Source organism: Moschus berezovskii, chromosome 28 (assembly GCF_049115385.1).
Source record: "Moschus berezovskii isolate FMDL1 chromosome 28, NW_MosBer_1.0, whole genome shotgun sequence".
NCBI lineage: Eukaryota > Metazoa > Chordata > Mammalia > Artiodactyla > Moschidae > Moschus > Moschus berezovskii.
The window spans coordinates 14,872,110-14,888,809 of NC_142487.1; the positions used below are offsets into that span (position 1 = coordinate 14,872,110).

The 16,700-nt window shown below is 50.3% G+C and overlaps 1 protein-coding gene across 2 annotated transcripts in view; it reads right to left on the reverse strand.

Moving 5' to 3' along the window:
- LOXHD1 (lipoxygenase homology PLAT domains 1) overlaps positions 1–16,700 on the reverse strand; it is a 192,108-nt gene that overhangs the window by 74,441 nt on the left and 100,967 nt on the right. For both annotated transcript variants that reach the window (XM_088833409.1, XM_055416819.2), the window contains exons 18-23: positions 15,404–15,564; positions 12,706–13,177; positions 12,105–12,259; positions 9,575–9,708; positions 1,269–1,435; positions 416–520 (exon numbers count right to left, since the gene is read on the reverse strand). In XM_088833409.1, the coding sequence (XP_088689535.1) occupies positions 416–520; positions 1,269–1,435; positions 9,575–9,708; positions 12,105–12,259; positions 12,706–13,177; positions 15,404–15,564 (1,194 nt within the window). The remainder of the gene's footprint in view (positions 1–415; positions 521–1,268; positions 1,436–9,574; positions 9,709–12,104; positions 12,260–12,705; positions 13,178–15,403; positions 15,565–16,700) is intronic.

The following is a 16,700-nucleotide window of genomic DNA, read 5'->3' on the forward strand; positions in this document are numbered from 1 at the left end:
ACAGAAAGACTAACACAGCATGACTCCATTGAAATGAGATATCAAGGTCCAATTCATGAAATCAAAGACTGGATTGGGGGTTACCAGGAGCAAGGCATAGGAGGAAATAGGGAGTTATCAATCATCAGGCATACAGTTTCAGTTTAGTAAGATGAACACCCTCTAGAGATCTGTTGTACACCATGAACCAACAGTCAACAATAATGTATTGTGCATTTAAAACTTGGTAGGAAAACAGATTGCATGTTAAGTATTCTTCCCACAATACAATAAAACAGTAAAGAAAACTTTAAATATGATTTCTTAAAAAAGAAAGTGAGAGACATGACCAGGATATCTCTGGAAAGTTCCACTGTCTCTTCCAGTCTCCCTGGAGAGGAACGTGGGTGAACGTGGCCTTGCATTGCTCTCTTACCAGTGTCATCCTGAGTGCCAAAGAGTGTGATGAAAACATTGGCATCGGTGCCAGCGTTCTTCTTGTCCCCCGTCTTTATGGTCACTGAAAATGTGGTGGATTTATCTGCCAGGAGAAGAGCGTGGAGAAGTGAACAGTAGACTGCACCTCCCCTGAAAGGAGGAAGGAAACGACATGCTGAGCACGTTTCTCTGCTTAGGTTGACTGTTTCTATGAACCACTTTCCTTGCAGTACGTGTTGTTCTGTAGTTGCCTTTAGTCTGGAAACTTTAGTCTGGAAACTTCCAGAAGGCAGAGATGAGGCTCCCCACCCCTACTTCCAGCTCACACAGGAAACCCTCAATCAGTAAAGTTGTAGGATGCTTAAGGAAGACTTGGGGTGCCTGTGAGGTTCACAGGCTCATCAGCCGGGAAACCTGGTCTGACTCCTCCGGGTTGGGAAGTCTTAAGGATGTGAGTTTCAAGGAAGGGAGCATAAGCATCACAGGACTTTTGAAAGTTCATTCTTCCCCTTGACAAAAATATTCGTCATGGGAGTCTATAACAAGCCCAGAGGAGAGGGCACAAGACTAAGTTAAAGCCGGCTGTAACTATTCTGTTCTATTCCATTCCATTCCTGACAATAACTCCATGCTAAGCCATGTACTTTACAGCCAGCCATATGCTAGACATGTGAGAACACGCCCCTGTCACCTCCCCATTCCTGCCATGGAAGACTGAGAGGGCAGCACAGATAGATTCCCAGAGAAGGCAGTGCTCGGAGTCCAGAGCGGAAAGGAAGATGGAGACCTAGCTGGGGAAAGACAGAGGAGAGGGGCGCTGGAGGGAAGAAATCAGCTCTAGTTTAGGAAACCTTTCTGCTCCAGGGCCAGGTTGTCGAGGGGGTTGTTGTCACCACCGCCTCCGCCCTCCTCCGCGCTTGCTGGCAGCACATAGGACTCGTCCACTGGCAACAGCTCCCTGGACAGCTGGCCATCGTCCTCCTCCACGGCCAGCCAGCGTTGGCACGGAAAGTAGTACCTGTGCGGGAGGGGAACGGGGAAAGTTTGGGAATGTCGCTTTGAGAAGGTCTCATGAAAGAGCAGTCGTGGCTGAGACACGAGAGGCCCTCATGGGACCCAAATGCTCCCCTGTCTGCCCCCACCCCGCAGCACTGCCCTCCCATCCTACCTAGGCTTGGAATCACCCCACTAGTGGCTTGCCTGGTGGTGGTTTAGCCGCTAAGTCATGTCCGACTCTTGTGACCCCATGGACTATAGCCTGCCTGACTCCTCTGTCTATGGGATTTCCCAGGCAAGAATGCTGGAGTGGGTTGCCATTTCCTTCTCCAGTGGATCTTCCCGACCCAGTGATCGAACTCAGCTCTCCTGCTTTGCAGGCCGATTCTTTACCAACTGAGCTACAAGGGAATCCAGTTTCCCTAGAAGTCTACATTTGCCTGGAGTAGACGACAAACATGGGATGTGGTTTCCATACACCCCATGGAAAAAGTTTGTGTTAACAGTGCCTGGAATCAGGTCACGTAGGAGCAATCTAGAGAAAGAGGGGTTTCTGGGTATTGTTCTGGCCTTTTCTAGAATTAGTCTATTAGCCAGAGCTACTTTGGCAGAGAACATTGTACATAGGAGGTGCTTCATACCTAAAGGATTGTAATGGAATGACCCGCTTAAGCTTCTGAAAGGGACAAAGAATATGACCTTTAAGGAGCTGGCACAGCAGACAGCGGACACCTTCCAGGAAAGAGAGGTCCAATTTAGACTCCTCAGCAGAGAGGCTGAACCCAGTGCAAGGGAGGAGTCGGGATGGAAGGGAAGGCAGGACAAGGGCTGGGAGAAGCAGCAGAGAGTGGGGACTAAGGACTCGCCTCTAGAGGCAGATTGGGTTTGAATCCTGGCTCTGCCACCTACAGTCCTGTGAGACTGAACAAGTTTCTTTACAACTCTTTCTGTGAGAGTTGCCAGATTTAGCCTGCGGAATCACAGGACTCCCAGTTAAATTGGAATTTTAGATGAGCAAGGAATAATATTTGGGACACACTTACACTAAAATGTTATTCTTTGCTTCTCTGACTTTCAAATTTAAGCAGCCATTCTACATTTTATCTGGCAACCCGCTATAGAATGAGGATAATGTTGCCTATTTCAAAGGAGGCGGTGAGAATTACATGAAGTAAACATTTTTAAGTGCTTAAACTGCCTGGCTCTCGGTACATTCTCGGTTAAAAATTCACTAATATTTTGGTAGTGATGATGATGACGATGGTGATGGTGAGACTTCCTTTCTTTGTCTTCAGCCCAAGCCTGGGATTTCTGGAGGCTGTGGGCTGGACAGTTCACCATTGGGCCCCTGGGCTCCCAGAACAACTCAGAGGGTTTGGGGACAGACCATCTCTAAGTTGGGGCTGCTGCACCCCATCCCTACCACCATCCAGGTGCATAAGATGCATTCAGAGACGGGTCAAAGACTGGAGAGTCTGGGAACAGTGTAGACCGAGGGTCTCGTCCCTTTCTGAGCCCCACAGCCTCCTACAGTCCTTACTGCCTCCCATCAGCATGTGAGAGGAGCAGGGCCAGGGGCGTGGAGGTGCAACTGTTCATCGAAAGTGAAAGTGAAAGTCACTCAGTGTCCAACTCTTTGCGACCCCATGGACTGAACAGTCCATGGAATTCTCCAGGCCAGAATACTGGAGTAGGTAGCCATTTGCTTCTCCAGGGAATCTTCCCAACCCAGGGATCGAATCCAGATCGCCCCCATTGCAGGCAGATTCTTTACCAGCTGAGCCGCCAGGGAAGCCCAAGAATACTGGAGTGGATAGCCTATCCCTTCTCCAGCGGATCTTCCCCACGCAGGAATCAAACAGGGGTCTCCTACATTGCAGGTGGATTTTTTACCAACTGAGCTATCAGGGAAGCACCCCCGTAACTGTGCATCGAGGGACATGGATTTAAAGGTGGGAGGAGCTCAGCCTTGAGAGAGACAAACTAGATCGCTTTGAAATTAGTGTTTAAGTGAAATATGCATATTGTTCCACTTTTCAGCCTTTTAAATGTATGAATGGAAAAGTTAAATTTTTCTTCAACCAAATAATTTATGAATAATAGGCTTTAGTTCTAAATTATGGCCAATTAAGGGAGAGAGACAGAAATAAAGAAAAGAGTGGGGTTGAGGCCGCGGAGGAGTAATGAGAGTGTGGGAGGCTGGAGGAGGACAGAAACAGGAGACAGAGGCATAAGCCGCTGGAGAGATTATACTGGGAGAGAGAACAGTCAGCTAGACAGAAAGGGGCGGGCGCAAGCACGCCCACACCCGCGAAGAGCGCATGCGCAAGGTTTAAACGCCTGTCTTCTGGGCGCATCACCCCTGCGGTCCTTGAGATACCTGCTCCGGGAAGTTAGAGGTCCTCAGCACGCCCACTGCGGCAGCATCGCGGGCCCCGAGCCTCCGGATCCCACTCCCTGGTGGGGAGAACCGGAGCCAGAGGCTGGACGGGCCTGAACGCCGGGCATTTAGCCTCCACCCCTAACGGTGCCAACAAGCACCCACAGGAGGTCTAGCGGAGGACTGGGCCTCTGGGCCAGTACCCTCCCCTTCCTCCCACAGGAATAAATCCTGTTCCAGGAGGCCTGGGGAGGGCACTAGGTGGCTGTTTCTAAGGAGCGAAGGAGAAGAGAGGCGTGCAGGTGTTCTGACTGGGTACCCACCACTCCAGCCAGGGCAATGGAAGGAAGAGGTAGGGCTGGGGTCAGCAGGAGGTTTAAACTGAGCATGGAAGCAAAGCTCGGGCAGCTAAAAGGTTGAGTTTCACTTGATAGTAAAACTGGAATGAGCAGATTGCACACTGAAAGCTGTAAGATGTATTTAATGCATGGTTTTTCCCATTTTGTGCGTAAAGGCTGAAGCTCATCAGATATGCCCACTGGTGGTACAGGAAGAGCGGCGTGACAACAGAGTGGGCCTGGGGCTTAGGGACTCTGGGTTTGTGCCTCTGCTCTTCCTCTAACACTCAGGATGGCCCCTGCACCCCAAGTTTCATCACATTAAGGCTGGATGAAATCATCTGTCGGGTCTTTTCTGTCTCAACATTCTGTGACACCGCATCCCCCACCCCAAATCCAGGAGGAGTGAGGGGTTTCAGAGAATATCTTCCTGTTCAGTGAAACTTACAGGGAAAAATAATTCAACATACTTTTTGTTCAACCCTCGCTGGAAAGCACACCCAACACATTTGCCACCTGTACTGGAATTCAAGAATAACATCTGTCTTTCACGATTCAGGGTCTTATGAGACACCCATCAATCAAAACAGGAATCTATGTCTTAGGGCCGAAAACAGAGGTGGAGAAAGGCTATCTGATCGAGTGTGGACAGCGCTCAGAACACTAAATACATTCCTAACTTGTGTGGCATTTGCTTCTTCCTCTCTGAAGTTGAGTGATTCGATTTTATTGCAGATCTATATAAAAAGATAGCTAAAGTATTAAAGGAGGAAGGAAGATGTGGCAAACTTCATTTAGTCAACAAGGAAGGGGGCATGGAAGCAGCAGAGAGAAGGATTTAACAAAGACACACTAATTCAAGACAACACACTCCCAAATGTCCGCCCATTTCTGTTGTGTATTCAGAAACTAAAACATCAGAGATTCATAGCTTTAGAGGTGAGGAGGACTTTGAATTTAATAAGTCCTTGCTAATGTACTTGGAATCTCTGGGCTGTAAGGGGTCTTTAAGAGCCAGTGCACAATTTGTCACATCTCCTTCCACTGTAAGAAAGAGCATGGAAACATACACTGAGGAAAAGCCTCCATCAGCCTGGATGTCTGAGAGATCACAGTGATTCTCAACATATACGCCCCTGATCCCTTCCCCCCCGTGACATGTGTTATGAGCAAGAACGAAGCTTCCATTGTGTGAGGCCACTGGCTACTTGTTATTTAGCAGAACTTAGCCTATTCTGACTGATACGACTTGGGATACCACATGGACATGATTGTCAAATAAATGGTCACTGAAGTGATGAGAAAGGAAGAGATTGCCCAGGAGCATGTATTTAAAGTGTCTCTGCCAGAAGTCAGGCAAATTGAACGCCCCACGAGCTCAATCTCCTCGCCCCCTGCTGCCCACAGTCCCTGGCATACATGGGCACCACAGGAATCAGTGCCCTTTTCAGGTGAAACGTTCTTAATTCCTCCTTCAGAATTCCTGCCACAACTCCTAGGTTTCTTAATCAGCCACTGTTCTTTTCTTGAAGATGCATTTTCTCTTTTCCATCAGCCTCCTTAGAATGTGGTGCCTGATGTCACCCCAAGGCTCCAGCAACTGTCTGAGCGGAGCTGGTGAGAGGAGAGGACCAGCTCTCCTCATTCCAAGTGTGATGGGGCTTCAACGTGAACAACAACCTGACACTTTTTAAATGTTTTTTTCCAGAGAGGCCAGTGATGGAGCCTCCCAGGCTAGAGTCCCCAGACAAACTGTCTCAACTTCACAGTTTTCTCCCTGCCCAAGGGATTAGCGGCCTCCTTATATGAGAGGATGTGAGTCTGTGGGTAGAGCCCCGGTCAACCCATGGGAGACCTCAGACCCCAGGACAACGCACTCAGAGCCATTCACAGCTGCAAACCACCATTAAAAAGACTTTCCACATCATTCGATCATGGACCCTGACAGCTTGAGACTCCTCTAAAAGACCTCAAGCACTCTCTATTTGGAAAACAATTATTCCTTTTTCTTCCTGCAGTTGAGCTGCAGATCAATAAATCTTCAGCCCCCACTTCCCCCAGTCCCCTCCTCCTGGGGTTTCGAGCTCAGACTCAGCTGCCCTCCAGAGCAACTGTCTCAGAGGCCAGAAGGGCTCCAAGGGGTCCTGCTGAGGCTCCGCTGAATCTGTCCAGCTCTGGACATCAGACCTCTGGGGCCACTGTGGCTCTGTCTGGGTGACCTCACGGTGGTGGCAGGCGCTCTCGGCATCACACCCTCTCTTGAGCCTTTCTGCTCAGACAGTGTCTCCCGAGGGGACCTGACAGCAGCTGACATCTCCCTGCTCCTTCTCCCCATCTTCCATGCTCAGCTGGAAGGGTGCCCATGAAATGCAGCCAGCCAGGAGCCTGGATGTGTTCTCAGCATGGCTTTGAGCCCCTTCACCCTGTCTTGCCGCCCTCTCCAGTGTTGTTTTCCTGTTTCCTATCCTCCATCATCCTCATGCCCAAGAAAAACACAGTGACCCAGTGCATCCTGTATGTGCCCCCAGCTCCCCACCTCTGTGCCACCGAATCACATTTTCCAACTGCTTCTAACACTCTCTGTTTCAGGCACTCAGACATCCAAGGGCTACCTGTTCATAAAGGCACATCTCGATGCCACCTTGGACAGAAGAGCAGCCTGATCACCCACCATCACACCCTCCTCCCCGGTCCCCTCAATGTTCTAGGTTACCACGCAGAGACCACCAGCACCGGCTCACCCTGCAATTCCTGTGCTCTCCCTGCCCGGCTGTCAGCTCCTCAACAACCCCGCACACTCTCCTGCCCCATTTCCTAGCTGTCTGGCTACTTTTAGATGCTGACTCACTGGAGCCTTCCTGCCTGGGGAAAGAACCAATGCTGCCTTTTACTGGGTGTTGGGCCCCCTGACACACAGCACCTCACTTAGTCCTCGCAATGATTTTGTGAAAGAGTTTCCTTATGCCCATTGTATGGATGGAAGAACTGAGACTCGAGAGATGAGGTGACTGTCCAGGCCACACAGGCCAAGAGTGGAAGAGAAAGGAATCGAATCTGAACTACCTCCCATCATCGGTTTCTGCTCTTCAAAGGTGATGTCTGAGCCAATTGTTTAGCTGGCAGCACTTAGCATGGCTTGTGTTTGTTGAATTAATGAGTGAATCAACACATCAAGCATAATTTTATTTATTAGTTGACTCACTGGAAAAGACTGATGCTGGGAGGGATTGGGGGCAGGAGGAGGAGGGGATGACAGAGAATGAGATGGCTGGATGGCATCACTGACTCGATGGACATGAGTTTGAGTGAACTCCGGGAGTTGGTGATGGACAGGGAGGCCTGGTGTGCTGTGATTCATGGGGTCGCAAAGAGTCGGTCATGACTGAGCGACTGAACTGAACTGAACCAGGCTGCACGGGATGTTTACAATTTGTCCCTGTCCTTCCATTTTTTTAGAGCACTTTATCCTTGTCAAGATTAAATGCTTTCTTTAGGTTTTGAGACCATCTTGAGATGCAAGTTGGGCTATTATCTTTAAACCCATTTATCAGAAGAGCAAATGAAAACTCATAAAGATGGAGTTTGGGATTGACATGTACACACTACTATATTTAAAATAGATAACCAATAAAGAGCTACTATATAGCACAGGAAGCTCAGTCATCTAACCTGAATGGGAAAAGAATTTGAAAAAGAATGGATAGTTGTATGGGTATAACTGAATCACTTTGCTATACACCTGTAATGAATACATCATTGTTAATCAACTATACTGCAATATAAAATAAAAAGTTTTTATAAAGATAGTGTAGTAACTTGTCCAGGGTGACCTGGTGAGTTTCTGGCAGGGCACCTACCCCAGGTGAGGACCCTGGTTCCCAGCGTGGGCATGTCCCACAGCCCTTCTCTGCCATCACGGGGACCTCATGTGACCTCATAGAAATCCATGACACTGGGCTGTATGTGAGCTGTCCCTCAGTGTCCCCATCTGGAGGAATCTCTTGGGCTGGTGGGGCAGGGTTGAGGTGGAAGATGGGGTGACCTCCATCAACCCCTACCTTGCACAGAGGGGGGAATGTTTCAAGAGACACCAGGCTGCAGGCCAAGATGTTTTTTAATCCAAACATTTGTTTCTTAAGTGCCCTCAACATTCTGGGCACTGGCAGGCCCTCAGCAGCTCCATAAACCTCTCAAGATCTTGCCCGCTTCCCTCTCTGCCCACCTCTGTGCCCCCACCCCCAACAGCTCCAGGTCTTCTTTCATGTCTATTACCCCTTGACTCCTCTCGTCCAAAAGGCAATGTGGCCTAATGGTAGAAACACACCAGATTCATCTCTGATGGTCTGGAGTTCTGATCCTGGCTCTGGCACAAACTGACGCTGGGGCTACAGCCTCACCTCCCTGGGGTGTGGTTCCTTCACCTGTCAGGAGAACAAGACCCCCTTCCCACCCTAGCTCCCAGAGGGAGCTGTGAATTTGGAGCAGGGGCCAGCAAGCGATGGCCTGTGAGCCAAATTTAGGCCACCACCCACTTATGTACCTAAGCAAAGGTTTTACATCTTTACATGGTTGAAAACAATATAAAGAAAAATAGTTTTTGTGACATGTGAAAGTTACATGGAATTCAAGTTGCAGTGCCCATGAATGAAGTTTTCATGGAACACAGACACATCCATTTACTTTGTTGTTGTTGCTCTTGAGTTGTTAAGTCATGTCCAACTCTTTGCAACTCTATGGATTGCAGATCATCAGTCTCCTCCGATGCGATTTCCCAGGCAAGAATACTGGAGAGGGTTGCCATTTCCTCCTCTAGGGGATCTTCCCAACCAAGGGATCGAACTCACATCTCCTGCATTGGCAGGCAAATTCTTTACTGCTGGCCACCAGGGAAGTCCAGTTCCTGACTACTCTAACTTAAAAAACAACAACAACCCAACCAGCTTAAATAAATTCCATTCACTTAGGTATCATCTATGGCTATTCTTCTGCAGCAAAGGCAAAGCTGAACAATTGAAACAGAAACCAAATGGCCTAAAATATTTGCTATCTGGCCTTTATAGAATAAGTTTCCTTATTCCTGTTCTAGAATGTTAAAGTCATGTCCTGGAAGTCACTTTATACATGGAGAGACTTATGAATAGTAAGTCTGGGCATGGAGATTGGGCCATGGCAGGAATAGAAAACCTGACTTTCTGAAGTGATGGACATAAAGAACTAGATTAGATGTTCTACTAGACTGCCCACCTGACAGGGAAAACAGCTGAGGGGCAGCCCAAGGAGAGGGAAGGGAGGCAATGCCCACCTAGCCAGCTCCATGGGCCAAACCCACATCCTAGCCACCCCTTCTCCTCACCCATCACGGCCACCCCACCACTACCCTTCTTTCCATGACTATCTTAGCGGCAGGCATGACCTCCCCTCCCTCCCCTCCAGTCCCACTCACGTGATCTCATTGTTCATGTCAGTGATGTCTATTCTGTCCAGGAACCAGCCCGGTCTGTTGCCTGAGTTGTCATGGCGAATCCGAATCTTGGTCAGGGGCCCCAGGTCAATGGCATAGATGGTGAAGGTATCTGTCTGGGAAAGAGCAGAGTAGCACTCATGGAAGGGGGCAGCCCTCCCCACCTCACCGTCAGTTTCAGCCTCCCAGGACCTGGGGCAGCCTGAGGACAGTTGTCAGATCCAAAGCACCAAGAAGGAGGGGGCATGGAAAATGTAGCCAGCCATCTGGGGTTAGGTCTGGCTTTTGTTTATTGAATTATCATTAATATACAACATTAAATTAGTGTCAGGTGTACAACATAGTGGTCCAATATTTTTATACATTATGAAATGATGACCACTTAAAGACCCATTATCATCCATCACCATACAGAGTCGTTACATGATTGACTATATTCCCTATGTGTACATTACATCCCTGAGACTTATTTATTTCATAGCTGGAAGTCTCCACCTCTTCATTTCCTTCAGCTACTGCATTACTGTCTTTTCACCTGCCCCTGCCAGGAGGGTCTTCTCACTTTCTCTGTGTCCTGGAAGGTGGAGGGAGGTAGGAGGGTGATAGAAGTGACTGTGAGAGAGGGACAGGGAAAATGGGCTGGCTGAATGCCCACATCTGTGTTGCAGGGTATGTGTGTGTAGGGCCCGTCGCTTGCATATGTGCAGATACTACATGCTGTGTGTGTACATATGTGCATAAACTCCCTCAACCACAAATTCTGATTAAGTACCTACTACGAGTCAAAGTGCAAATCCAAAGTGATTGACAGAATGTAAAGTAAGACCTAGATTGCTCACCATTCAGGTGGGAAGAAAGACCACTAGGGAAGCCTTATATGATACCAGTGTACGTATATGCACAGGAAGAAACAGATGACGCCAGGACCAGAGGGTGAACCCGATAACTGAATGAGATCTTCTTGACTATAACTTTTAAACTACTTATTGAAAAGCATTCCAAATTTACAGAAAATTTGCAGAGACTGTGCAATGAAATTTTGTATATCCTTGGATCTTGCTTTCTGTCTCACTCTCTCTTGCCCTTTCTCTATTTTTTTGACTGAATTATTTGAAAGTATTTGGCAGATATCATGATCCTCTACTTTTGAATTCTTCAGCATGGATTTTCTAAGAATAACATTCTCATATAATCTCAGTGCTTGCGTGCTCAGTAACAAGTCGTGTCTGACTCTGCGATCCTATGGACTACAGCCAGAAAGGCTCCTCTGTCCATGGGATTCTCCAGGCAAGAATACTGGAGTGGGTTGCCGTGCTCTCCGCCAGGGGGTCTTCCCAATCCAGGGACTGAACCTGCGTCTTCCTGCAGCTCCTGCATTGTAGGTGGATTCTTTACTGCTGAGCCACCGAGGAGGCCCATATAATGACAGTACAATTATCAAATTCAGGAAACAAAGTCAACACAATATTATTTAACATATAGTCTATGTTCAAATTTCATCAGTTGTACCAATTACATCCTCTGCAGCAATTTTCTTCCAATTCTAGTCATCATAGTGGCTGCAAGTTTTAAAGGAAAGACAGAAATAAATCCTGATCCTCAAGTCATGGGAAGGTGGCGGTGAAGAAAAAAGCAGGGGGCATCCGAAAGAGATCCAGCAATGAGCCCAGAAGTACTCTGAATGGATTTGTACATTTCTGGTTCTCCTCTCTGCTGATGAGGGAACCTGGCTTTGGGATGCTGGCAGAAATGGGAAAGGTGACATGAGAGACAGTCTTCTAGCTAGAGGACCCTGTAAAATCTCAAGGGACAAGAATGACAGTTGCATTTTCCCGTGCTTTTCCTCCTATACCTGGAAGGAGAGGGGCCTGCATTTCTCTAAATGCTCAAATGCCATTGTGGCCTCACTGCCTCAGGATGTAGATCAAATTTCTCAGCTGTCACTCAAGCTCTCACACCCCCACCCCTTCAGTTGGTCACATCAAACTTCTCAGAGGCAGCACCCACCGTGGCTTGGCAGTAGCCACAGCAGAGTGAGAAGACCCACCGTCCAGTGTCCTGCAACTGGCCTTCCGCACTTCCACCCCACAGCTCCCTCGTGTGGTCCCATCTTCAGGGAACACCTCTCACTGTCATCTGAGACCAACACCATACTCCTCTACCGTGGCCCAGCTCACATGCCCCCTTCCCTCCAAGTTTCCCCCAAAGCTCCATCTTCTCAGCACTTCCTCCCTGAGCCCCTGTCCCTCCCTCAGCACCTGAGGGTCTGGTGCCCATGCCGACTCTGGTTAGTTCCTGGGCACTTCCTGGACCCCACCTGGACCTTTCTTTATGTCCCCACCACAAAGCCCTGGTGCTTACAGACCAGGCGCTTCCATTCTACTCGGCTGGACTGAACAGGGCACAGCGCTGGACACAGCAGTCGCTGCGCAGGCTGGGCCTGCCTTGGGAATCACCAGAGGGCTCCCGCCATCTGGGACCCATCTGCCCCCCCGGGAAGCCCACACCCTACCTGTCCCTGCTCAAACTTGTTGGACTTGTCTGACTTCTTCAGGGGCCGCTCGCCCGTATCCCCATATTCCTCCCCGTAGATGGTCAGGAAGACGTTGGCATCAGTGCCGGCCTTGGGCACATTCCCCGTGATCACCTGAATCTCGTAGGTATTGGCTGGGGGACACAGAAAGGCACAGTGTTGAGGACGCCCGGGCCTCGGGGTGGACCTGAGGCTCAGCCTGTGGCATCCAGCCATATGGTGGGAGCCGGAAAGACCTCGGGGTACACCCACGTCTACACTGACGGTGGAAGCAAACTGGCTCCTTCTCCCTACCCAAGACTTCCCTTCACCATGGAGCCCAAGAGGCTGAGAGTTCTGGCAAGGCGCTGGTCCTCAGCAACCCTCCTACCGATGGCCCCACGATGAGTCACCGTGAGCTATACCAGGGCTCCTCCCAAGAGTCTCAGGGCAAGGGCAACGCCAGCAAAGAACGGGGGCATTTCAGCACAGCCCAGGTCAGGAGAGCCATGGGGGGCCCCACCTGCAAGAAGAGCTGGGCATCCTTCCCTCTCTGTACCCTCCCACCCTGGGGGGCTATGTGACCCCTCCTCAGGCTTACGCTCAGGACCCTCTTGGCCTGCGGGCACCAGCTCCACCACCAGCTCGTTGTCCTCCTTGCCCCGGGCCAGCCAGCGGTGGGCATCGAACTTGTACTCCTGGATCACCTCCTGCATCCCGGGCTCCAGCTCCTCCTCCTCTTCTTCCTCCTCGGTCTCCTCCTCCTCTTCCTCGGACGAGGACTCCTCCTCGGACGAGGACTCCTCCTCCTCGTCCTCCTCGTCGCTGCCCTCCTCCTTCTTCTTCTTTTTCTTCTTCCTCTGCAGCTTGGCCTTCAGACGTTCCTTCCTGAGCAGCTGCCGCAGCCTGTCCCTCTCCTTCTTCCTGCGCGCCTCCTCCTCAGGGGTCAGGGCCTCCTCCCGCACCGCCAGGTGCCGCAGCCACACGGTGTCCACGTACCAGCCGGGGCTGAAGCCCTCGCCCGTGTGGCCCAGCCGGATCTTGAAGACCTGGCCCACGTCTGCCGCCTCCAGCTGCACGAAGCGCGGGGCAGGGGCTTGGGGGGGCCCTCGGCATCCTCCCCCGGGCCCCACGGAGCCGCCGGAGCCAGAGGCTGGGCCTCTGAGTCAAAGCTGCCCCCGCGCCTCCTCTCCCGTCCCCCCACCCAAGCCTGGTTTCCCTGCCGGACCCCCCCCCACCCAAAGGGATGTCTTCTGAACCCCGATGATCTCCTTCCTCCTTTCTCATTCTCCACTTTACACACACACACACACACACACACTCGGCATGTCACGCTCACCCCTATTTTTCTTACTTCTGTATCTTTGTTCCCTCGTGCAGAATGCCTTTATTCCCTCCTCTGCCTCTAACTAAACCTATTCGTTCCAGTTCATGAGCTTTATTATTATCTTTTTTTTTCTTCAGTGTTGTGCCTTTCTGTGCTCTCTTTCCAAGCGTTTTCCCCCCCAGCATTAATCATATAGAACCTTTCCAAGAAGCTAAAATAAATGTGGTGTTTGTCAAGGACAGAAGTCTCACCCACGCCCCCCAAGAGGCCCCCTCCCCCCCCCACACCAGCCTTTCCCCTCCCTGAGCGCTCAGGGGGTCCCGGAGGTTGGCAAGGTCTCGGCCTAGCCTGGATGCCCTCTCTGCCCGCGGGCGCTACTGTCTGTGCACTCAGCTCTCTCCTGCACTGGGCCTAGCACACGGCCGGCTCAGAGGGCGGGGATTTAGCTCTGCTTCAGAGGACTGGGTCCTCGATCTGCCATCTGCCACTCTGGTCTGAGCCTGACATCCAGGGGAGGTCTGGCCCCGGCTCAGGCGACGGCTCCCGTGCTGAGGAGACTGAGGCCCAGGGCTGTCCCATGAGCTGTTTGGTGTCCCCCCAGCTGGACCTCAGACCTGCAGGAGAGTTCAGGCCTCCTGACTCACTGTTCATGAAGCCACAGTGTAGCCAGAAGCACCTCTGTGAGAAAATGAGTAGCCGAAATGGAGGCCAGGACCCCCTGAAAGAGGAGTGTGTTCTCCTCAGCTTCGTAGGGATGGGCTCCAGATGTGGTAAGTTCCTTCTTCAGCACATTCCATTGGTTCCTGGTCACAGCACCCTCACAGTCTGGCTCACTTGCCATCTCTGCTTCCCCATCAACCTGCCCAGCTATGAATGCAGCCACCACCACAGCCAGCCACGCAGTCCATTCACATCCAGAAGACACTCTGCTCCTAACACCTCCGTGACTGGTCACAGTTTCCTAAGTACTTTCCCTGACACTGACCATTTTAATTCTTCCAGGGGCTGTGAAGCAGGCCAGGTAGTTATTGTAAACCTAGATTTGAGCTGATAAAGAAGCTGGGGCTCAGGGAGGTGAACCAATCAGGCCTCTGCACTCTCAGCAGTGTCAGGAGAGGGTTGGATTCCAGGAAGCCTCTTCCACCACTGACATTCCAGACACCTGTGACTCTGGCCCAGCTCAGCCAGGACCCTCTCTGCTGGGCACTGGGTTAGGACTCTTTGCTGAAGGCCAGGCTACTTACGGCACACAAGCAGAGCAGCCAGCATGAAGATATTACTGCAGAACAGCTCTGCAGACGTACACATATGCACACACGCACTTGCGTCCCATATAAGACACTCACATGCCCTTTAAAAGGCGCCACCCTGGGTCCTCCTCTCCTGCCAACAACATGCTCACGTTCTCATCTCTTTTTCTCCGCTACTCAAAGGGACGTGAGGTGGCCTGGGGCACTCAGAACAGAGTCATGAGACCCCGAGCCTCCCAGTATCCTGGTTGGGAGGCATGGCCCTACTCTTAGACTGAGTGAGCTGTCGAATCAGAGGCCAAGGCTGGACATGAATACAGTGACCAAGGCCCTAGTGCCATATTTTGCTAAATTAGAATCAACCCTCCAGCCGTTCTCAGAATTGGCAGCATGTTAGTATCACTGGTAGAGATTTTAGAAACGTACCCCAGTTCTCTTGCCTGGAAAGTTTCCTGGATAGAAGAGCCTGGTGAGCTACAGTCTATGGGGCCACAAAGAGTCGGACATGACCGAGCACACACATACACACACACAGAAAACATATCCAACCATAGAGGTTCTCATTTAATTGATCCAGGTGTAGACTGGTGGCACTAGTTTCTTAAAGCTCCTCAGATGGTTCTAACAAGAAGCCAGGGCTGAGAACCAATCCCTATGTTTTCAGATGTATGCTGAGCCCTCTCTTGGCACCCCTCAGCCACCATGGCTTTAACCCCACACACCTGGAATGTGTCCTTGGACGCCCGTTCAAACACCTTCGAGCGGCTGGAGAGGAAGAGCACTTCTGTCTTGCCTTCCTCACCGTAAATCTGCATGAATACTCGGGCAGTGGTGCTTGCTCCGCCTACATCCCCGGTGCAAACCTCAACCTCGTAGTGGATCACTGGGTGGGTACATGGAGGAGAAGCAGGACATTTAGTGATAGCAACAACAGTGATAATAGTTACAAAGCAAACGTTTCCCAAACCTATGCCATGTGTCTGCTGTTTCTTAGGCATTGTCTCATCCAGTCCCCCCATCAGTATCATAAGCAGTATTATTGCCATTTTACGGATTGACAAACTGAGGCTTCGAGGACTTGAGTCGGTTGTGGAAATGGCAAACCTAAGCAGTCAGACTCCAAAGCTCAGTTCTTCTCTGTGTTGCATGTGTCCTCTGGAACCAGGAATGAGGTCAGTACACGGGCTGGCACCCTCTGCTGTGTGCCTACCCCTGGGTAGACACTGTGGGGCAGAAAGAAGCAAAAGGCTATGTGTTTGTCTTTTCCCCTTATTTTCAGTAAAGGAGGATGGTTTAAATAATAATCTTCATTTAAATATTGGCATCTTTCAGATGATACCAACAGAACTACACAGAAAGAATTTGTCTCTATGTTGAAGAAATACTGTCAAGTTGTTCAGTTCAGTTCAGTTCAGTCGCTCAGTCGTGTCCGACTCTCCACGACCCCATGAATCACAGCACGCCAGGCCTCCCTGTCCATCACCAACTCCCGGAGTACACTCAAACTCATGTCCACAGAGTCGGTGATGCCATCCAGACATCTCATTCTCTGTCGTCCCCTTCTCCTCCCGCCCCCAACCTTTCCCAGCATCAGAGTCTTTTCCAGTGAGTCAACTCGTCGCATGAGGTGGCCAAAGTATTGCAGTTTCAGCTTTAGCATCAGTCCCTCCAATGAACATCCAGGATTGATCTCCTTTAGAATGGACTGGTTGGATCTCCTTGCAGTATAGGGGACTCTCAAGAGTCTTCTCCAACACCACAGTTCAAAAGCATCAATTCTTCGGCTCTCAGCTTTCTTCACAGTCCAACTCTCACATCCATACATGACCACGGGAAAAACCATTGCCTTGACTAGACGGACCTTGGTTGGCAAAGTAATGTCTCTGCTTTTTAATATACTATCAAGGTTGGTCATAACTTTCCTTCCAAGGAGCAAGCGTCTTTTAATTTCATGGCTGCAATCAGGCGCTTCTTAGAGGAGAGCAAAATGTCTCCAAGAACTATGGGACCATATTTTTT